This window comes from Drosophila teissieri, chromosome 2L (assembly GCF_016746235.2).
Source record: "Drosophila teissieri strain GT53w chromosome 2L, Prin_Dtei_1.1, whole genome shotgun sequence".
In the NCBI taxonomy this organism is placed as follows: Eukaryota; Metazoa; Arthropoda; class Insecta; order Diptera; family Drosophilidae; genus Drosophila; species Drosophila teissieri.
The window spans coordinates 18,409,845-18,418,562 of NC_053029.1; the positions used below are offsets into that span (position 1 = coordinate 18,409,845).

An 8,718-nucleotide genomic window follows, 5' to 3' on the forward strand; every position below is an offset into this window, starting at 1 on the left:
ATGCAAGTGCTTGCATACGCGGCAAGAAAAAACTCGGACCCATCATGGCGGTTGTTCCATAAAAAACACTTCCTGAACCGACAAAAGGTGGTTCTGACTGCCACAGAGGCCCCGATGGTGCATTGTTTAATTAACTTAATAGAAATATAAGTGCGGAGGACAGGCGAAAAGGCGGACGGACATAAAAATGTCGCAATAAATTCGGTTTTATCCGTCACTTCATGGAAAGCGTTTATTAATGGATTCATAGCTGTTCACCTGCAGCAGGTGCATGGTGCGAAACTTGTAGGATGGCGACTGGCCATCGAAATGGGATTGTATATGTACCTGAATCTATAATAACTAGGATTATAGCATATGGTATTAGCCTACGACATAAAACTGGTATATTCTAATTTCTCCCTCTGTACCCGAGACGTGTTAATTTTCCCTGCAGCCGATCGAAGTATCATAACTTTGTCGCAAGAGCACTGAAGTTCATTTAAACTGGAACAAATTTGGAGTTTTTACAGAGTTCATAAAAACGGAGAGCTTATCGCGATGGCAGCAAGTTGAATCGAAACTCCAGCAGTCTCAGTCCACAAGCTCGGCACACACAACCACAATTTGACAATCAACGGAGCAGCTAGGCGAAACTAGGAGCAACCAGGAGCACAATGAATGAAGGATATAGCCACGTAATTCAGTTGGCTCACGGACTGCACTTAAGCCACTTATAACCAAGCGTACGGACGGATACGTACTTCTTGCATTCCGGCACATAAAAACGTGTGCAATTGTTCGACTCGCTCGCACAATGGACGTTGGAATTTCATGTGACCGGCTTAGGTGAGGACTGGGAATATGAATTGTATGCTGGCATATACTTTATAACAATGCGTTTGGTCACCGAACTTATTCCTGTACAATGCGTCGTAGTTTATGTATGTTTTATTTTATATTCCAGCCCTTTTGAAGGCGAAAACCCGCCGAGAGACAACCCGCGACGCACCGCGAACGTGTGCCACCTGCGAAATTTACACGCTGCTACTAGCGCGCAGAAATTTATACCTTTCCCGAGGGCCGAGCGGCGATGTGGCTAATTTAATTAGACTAAAACGTCAAATATTTGTCACCCATCGTATGGATACGCCTGGAGGTTGTCCGTGCGAGTATCGCTCGAACATTTATCCATATACATGTATATGTATATGAATTTATATATATACGTTTGTGGTGTTATGAATTGCGTGGGTCGAGGGCTGAAACGGTATCAACAAGTTTTCGCCAAGTTCCCTAAGGGGATTAGGACCCAAACATATGGAGGGGATGGGGATGGGGATGGGGCTGGAGGCCACGATCCAGACGGCGACTGTCGGCAATTGAATTACAACTAATTTGCCATGATTTGATTTGTGCTGCGACAGCTATTGTTTGCCACTTGCTCTTTGGGCGCTTTTCTGGCCACAAACTGCTCTGCATTTGCGGATATTTTCGTGCTGCCCAATGCAGCGTTCCTAATTTGATTTGGAAAATTCCAGTTCTGCCTGCAATTCGATTGACATTGGTTACCTTCCGTTTTCAATATATTTCAATAGCTCCAAGTCCGGTGTAGACCATCTTGTATACAAATCTAGGCCTCCTCCTACTTTTTATACTTGCTATAAATCTGAAGTCAACTACAGTTTTGCTTAATTTGTTTCTGTGCTAAAAGTGGTTTGTATTGCAATTATTTGTTCGTAGCCCAACATAGTCCTTGTAAGTGGTCACATTCAAATTATTTATTTTACACTTGTACAGATTTTTTGCCATTTGGATACCCATTAAACTCGTCTCTATCAAACTTTAAGAGCCCATGACTTTGTTATTTTAATAGTTTATTTAATTTTCGACTTGCACCCGAGGCATTTCACTGGACAGCCTGGAAAGGGGCCCGGGTTGCACTGACTCCTCCACTTCAATTGTGATACAAGGAACTGCTAGACAGTCCAGGAGGGTCCTTCACATGTTCATATGTCTGCGGCAGAGTCAGCCTTTTGACGGGCATACACAAATTTGCCCGGGCAAATCTAAACTCTAGATACACAAGGCAAGAGCAGTAACCGACTTGCCAAACAAAGGCGGAATTAAATCAAAAATCTTAAAATGGATTTTGATGAGATGGGGCAGTGGGTGGGTGGGTGTGTGCTGGAGAGGAAAGGAATCCTTTGGCGACAGACAACAATTGAAGCAGATCCCAGCATCAGCTGAAAAGTCGAGGTTTGGGCCGGAGCTTCGCATGACTGCACGTAAACAGGCGAAGCCAAACAAACAAACAAACACCAGATGAGGTTTTCAGGCGGAAAAGAGTGGATCAGGAGCAGGAGGAGCAAGAGGAGCAAGAGGAGCAGCAGGCACCCACACACATGCCCACACGTAACTCATTTAGTGGCAGGTGGGTTACCATGACTGCGTCTTTTATCAAGCTGCATGCGGTGGGCTAAGAGCTCCAGTTCGAAGCAGAAGTTCGAAGCAAAAGCACCCTTTAAGTCGCGCCCCACTCCATTCTCCTGGTTTTTTGGCCGCGTTGCGCTATATATGGCACTTCCCGTGCCTTTTTTCTGCTCCCTATATCTGCTTGTTTTGGCCACGTGGCTTTTAGTAATACACTCGGAAATTTGATAAAATCACCCAGAAAATAAATAAATAATAAGAAATAACCAATAAATGTCTTCTGAAATATAACATATGTATATATAAAATATAATTTAATTGTTGTAGTAAATAATACAAGTACTAAGACCTAATAAGTTAATAGTTTGCTTGCTATCTAGATCTGCAAATTGGAAGTAAAGAACCCAGTTCAACAGCAACTCAAAATTCGTAAAATAAAGCAGTAAACATACTCGTCTTTCCCATATTTTTCTGAAACGCCTAGAGACGTAAAGCTTTCCCTAATACTTTCCAGTGGATCTGAGTGCGTCTGGCGGTGGCAGTCCCAGAAGCAAACAGACAGTAAGTAGCATAGTTACACGCACGCCCTCACACATTTCGCAGCAGGTTACTCTGGAGCAGGTTATCCTGCAGGAGGCGATCCTGGACAAGGAGCTAGAGCAGGAGCAGGAGCAGGAACTGCGGAATAATATGATGCATTTCTATAATTCACCCGGCAGTTCGCCAAACGGTTTGCTGCTTTGCTGCCGCGCTGCACACACAGTGTGTGGCAAATAAAATTGCATTCAATATTTCTCCTCGTTTTGCTGCAGCTCGTTGATGAGATTTTTTCCCATGGCGCCAACCTGCCACGCCCCCTCCAGACGTCATATTGTTTGTCTTGCATTAAATTTATGGCTGTTGCGTTGCTGCACTCGCCCTAAATTGCATGTCGGTTATATTATTTCAAGCTGCAAGCTCGCATAATAATGCGGCATCAGTTCGATGCGGAGTGCTTAAGAGCCCTTAAGTGATCTGGAAAATTATTCTTAAATCCGAGTGGCAAACAGATTGCAGGAAACTGCAAAAAATAAGTGCATAACTCAGTTAGCTGCAGTTTTATTCGCTTTATTGCTTTCATGAACTTAAAAAATATTCTGCCTTTGGCATGGGCTTTCAGCCAAATATGGCAAATATGCCACATATGCTTGCATTTCACATTCCCCGTATTTCCTGTTTCCCACTTAATCATTTTTCATGGCCAACTTTCGGGCGCTGCATTCGATTTTCGAGTTCCCTACTTTTGCGATTTATTCTTCTCGACTTGTTCTCTTGAAAATGTTCGCCCAGCTCACTGAGATGACGCCATCAAGTGGAAGTGGCATTCTTTAAATATTTATTTTCGCATGCCAATGTGCTGAGGCACTTCCCTTTTAAACAGTGCGAAATTTTCATCAATGAAATGAGACTTTAAGTTAAATCGAAGGCAAATAAACGAACTTCTTGGCCTGGCCCCATTGTTGGCCAAAACAAATCCCCAAACGGTTCCACGAGCAGGATCAAAAAGCAGTCCTTGCGGTAAAATAAATTCCCTGCAATTCATGACAGTTCAGCTGAGTCCGGGAATACCTGCTGGAAATCGGAGTGGGAGCTGGTATTTTCCGGAGTGAAAAGTGGGCGTGGCGCAGCGTACGTGCCGAGATACAAAACTTGCTTGAAAGGATTAGAAAGTCGGGTGTGGAACGCACGTAGCTCCGTTCCTCCCTCGAAGGGCTTAGAAGGCAATCAAAATTAATTGTTTTGCGGTTAGCCACAAAACTTCTCCATCTCCGGACCGTCCGCAGACCCCAGACCACCCATTTCCTTTGACATTTCGAAACGCCAGAAATAAATGTACATGTTTCTTTTATAATAAACGAGGCACTCAGCTGCCAGGCGGCTGGCAAAAGTGCCAATTAAATGTATTTACAAGCGAACGCAAATCAAGCAGATGAAGTGCCGCATCACTGACGCCACCAATCCAATTCTATCCGTTTCGATCGGATCGAAATAGGCCGAATCGGGCCTAAAAATACCGCTCACCTGTGCATTTGTTTACGTGGCCGGGCGTTAGATGTAAACAAGTCTCGCCGGAAGTCCACGAAGTCCACAAGACGGCAGAGTGCTCAGTGACTCGCATACTATATGTCTTTGCATGCCAGGCACAAGTGGTAAAATGCAAGAGAATCCGAGTCATTGCTCCACTTTGTCACAAGTTCAAGCAGCAAGGTCTGTCTGGCTCACAAGATTCCCCCAGCATTGATCTCCGGCTGTCAACGAGCCGTGCAAAGGCCAAATGCCGTTTATTTTTAATGGCCGCACATATCCAAGCGTATATATCCCCCGAAATAAAGCTCTGATGGGAGATGTCATAAGCAGCGGCGCCAGAAGAACAGTCAACGACACGCCGACGACCTTAGAGTCGAAACAAAGCACTATGTGGCATCCACATAGCGGAAAATTCGGGCGCGCCACCATCGCACCAGCTTCGAATTAAATAATTTATTTAGCCATTCGTCCGCATGCTTTGCGTATTTTCCATTAATGACCCAGAAAGTATGTGCGATCGAGGCAGCTGAAAACGGAAAAGCTGGATCTTGAGAGCCACGCAGAAAGACCAGCAAATTGATTTCAGCGATGGCTGATTTTATTTTGGTCAGCTAGTGGGCGGAGTGCAAACCGCAAGGCAGATGTCGAGGAATCGGAAAGCAGAATTTAATACACGAAATCATAATTCAATGACAAGCCTTTGCGAATCTCTTTAAAACGTTTCTGTGTTACGCGTTATGCCAGCATCAGTACGATACACAAGATATGGAGCTAACACAACACATCAGCCATTTAAGATAATGGCATTCTTTAATCAGTTTTATCTTCCGCTCAAAGGAGATCCGATCGAAATACACATAGTATTTAACTTGCCTCTTCCATTCCTTTTGCCACCTATCACCTTAATAATCTGATTACATGATCTTCTGACTCAAAACCAGCACAACGTCTATGCCCCCATATACCACGTTATCCTTTTTAACAACCAAAATCGACCGGACTAAGCCCAATTTGGTATATTGGACCCAATTGTCGGCGAATACCTCCACATTTCTTGCATAATATTCACCTTTTTTGATTGGGCAGGCTTCAGTACTTTTTGGAATATTTGAGTCCTTGAATGAAACCGCAAAGTACCTGTCATAAATTAGCGACATGTACTTGCAGGTTTTGAAATTCACGCCCACATTCGTGGACTCCCACTCTCCATTTCTGAGTGATAATACTTCGTTTGACAAATCGTATTCGTTATCCAAATCGACGTGTAGGTTTATGGTTCCATTCAATAGGCGTTGCCGGCCAATCAATCGGAAATTAAATTCAAAAAGTGTTTCATTGTCTCCAGAAATTTTCGTAACTGATTCTATCCGAACTTCCAGCGCAGCCCGAACCAGTGCCTAAATGAAAAGTTCTTAAGAGAAGAAAATGGAAGGCTTTTTAATACACCCACCGAATTGGCGATTGATAGAACCAAAAGGACTTTGTGCAGTTCAAGAGACATTAGCTGATTTTTAGGTTTATTTTTTTAAATAACATGCTCTTTTCAATCATTTCGTATTTATATCATTCTAGTACTGAGCATTCGCATGTGTAGACCTCATAAAATGTTATCATTGAACAGGCTTTCCTGTCAGTCGAGTAAGATAAAATCAAATTATCAGTAATTCAATCTTTTATTGATAACACCAGACCCATATACGAGTATAAAACCCCTTTTTCATAACCACACGAAATATAACTTGAACTTCATTAGTTTTAATGCGAGCTAGAATTACTAGTTTACAATTTTTCTATTGTAATTTCTATTCCACATGAGAAGCTACTTCAAAATGTTTGAAGCCTGCTTCTCCTCACGTATTGCTCTGGAATAATACCCCACACGCACCTCCCACGTTCGGAAAATTGAAAATGGAAAATGAAAAACGGGGCTAATGGACCAATGCTGCGTGGTTGCAGTTGCTGAAGTCCGATTTGGTTGTTGCTGTTTGTTGTTTGCTGGTTTATTATTAGCACGCAAAGAAGTTTAGCGAGGTAAACACATTGACTTCATGTTGCGCCGCGGAAAACTCGACGGAAGTCGGGGAAAACAGATTTCGAAACAAGCGGCAACCAGAAGGAGCACGAAAATAGCTTCGTCGAGAGCCAAAAATTTCCACCCAAACTGGACTGAAATTGAAAAATATTTTCGAGAATTCCAAAACAGTTGCGCCTGCAATGAGCGAAAGCGAAGACGAGTTGTTTCGAGTGCCTGAAATTTGTTAATCCTCCAAAATATCACACGAAAGAGGAATTTGTGTTGAAATGTAAACATTTGTACGCGAAAAGTGTCCGGCGAAATAAAAATGGTAGTGCGAAATGGGAAAACGTGCAAAAAATACACACATATCTTCGTCGGGACATCTAAAAACTGTGCACCCCAAACAAGCAACAGAAGTTGTGGAGGTGTGAAAACATCGTTCCGCAATATTGGCGGCCTTTTCACCTGGTAGCTGGTCGGAAAAGTGGGAAATCGGAAACAAAACCAGTCTCTAACACCAAAACAAAACGGAACAAAATAAACTGCAATGACACGACAAGCGAAACAAAAACAAATCACCCAAATTGTAGTGAAAAGTTTGCTCTAATGCTGGGAGGTCTTGCCTTCCTCTGTTGGCACAGATTAGAATATAATAAAAAATATTCTTTAAGGCATTTAAGGCGAAAATCAATATTAAAGTCAGCAAAGACGGGGCAAATTGTTTATTTTATTTATTTGAAAATTCTAAAAATAAATGTATGCGATGTAAGCGCATTTTTAAAATATAAATTACAATTAAATAAATATTGAGACTGCTTTTCTGTGCAACATACATATGTAAATCAGCGTATTGTTTATAATACTTTAAATGTATGTTTAGCAAATAATAAAACCAAATAATATTGTGGACTGTGGAGGCATTTAATTTGTATTACAACTTTTTGACTGAAAAACATAGTGACTCAACTCAAAAGTAGAGCAGAATGAAAACAAAACGTGCCGCCATCGCAATTTTCGATTGGAGCGAAAGAATCGAGAAAAGCTACCGGCAGCTGCGTTTAGCGCATTTAAGGGATTTGCATTATTCAAAGCGCAGCCAAAGGCGGAAGCCCGTGACGTGAAAGCCCGGAGAGATTGGGGCCCAAACCAATTTTTGGCCAACAGCCCTTGGTCACCTGGCCGTGTGCAAATCAAAACGCAGCTTAGTTCGGCGGCCAGCCTGTTTGCCTTGGTCTCTGCCCAAAACTTTAAAGCCCTGCAACCAGCCATGGTCAATGGGTATGGACTGGGCTTGGGATTGGGCCAGGAATTGGGATTGGGATTGGAGGAGTTGCGAGAACACGTTTCGCAACCACACGCCGTTGTCTGGGCACGTTCGCATCAAGTGGCTCGACCTGGCAGGCGTTTTGTTTATTTGCCTTTGCCTTTGCCTCTGCCTCTGCTGCCGGCGAAGGCGAGTGACCGAATCGGCGGGAGTGGAGTGGCAATGGCCAGTGTGTGGATGCCACTGGGGGAGTGGGTCAGGGAGAGGGAAGGTGGCTGAGTGGGAAGTTCTATGGCTGCAACTGCAGCTGCCAACTGCGCGTATACGTAATTTTATGGCCAAGGCTTCGGTTTGCTCGCTTGTGGCTTAGCCGTGGCTATTGTTTATAAGGCAGGCGCTCTTAAAGCGATTTAAGTTATCCCAACGGCCACTCCATGCGCAGACCAATTTAAAAGACAGGTAGCGCAAAAAACAGTCATTTGGAAGGTATATGAAATCATATTAGTTTAATAGCCTTTAAGAGAAATGTAACCGTGCTAGAAGGTAGTCATATAAATACTCACAAGTTGTCATCTAACGCAATTTAGCAGTTTTCAATATAAAGGGTAATATTTAATAATTTGATTATTGAGAGACCCAGCGTGGTGGAAAATGAAATCCAATTTGGACGACACATTTTCCACCGTGTAGGTGCTCTCCCCGTCTATTTATATTTGAATCCATGTGTGGGCATGACGCATACCCCTCGTTTTCCCACCGTCCGGTCTTTGGGCTTTCTTCCGTTTGATAAGATACAATGCGATACGGCGTAGTCTGCGGTTACGGGGAATACGGGGCCCACGTACTGGTAACCTATATAAATATACACGGGCGTAATTTAATAACGAGGCTAGATAATTGCGCGCCCCGCCATTATTTATAGTTCACACTCGTTGAAGATATTTTGGGAATTTATGCA

At 43.2% G+C, this 8,718-nt stretch overlaps 1 protein-coding gene across 1 annotated transcript; it reads right to left on the bottom strand.

The window, feature by feature from the left end:
• Window positions 1-5,393: 5,393 nt before the first annotated feature.
• Window positions 5,394-5,980, bottom strand: LOC122626783. Its single transcript, XM_043807160.1, has 2 exons — window positions 5,930-5,980; window positions 5,394-5,876 (listed from the first exon to the last, which is right to left on the bottom strand). Exons 1-2 carry the CDS (start codon window positions 5,978-5,980, stop codon window positions 5,394-5,396), a joined length of 534 nt encoding a protein of 177 aa, XP_043663095.1.
• Window positions 5,981-8,718: the final 2,738 nt, after the last annotated feature.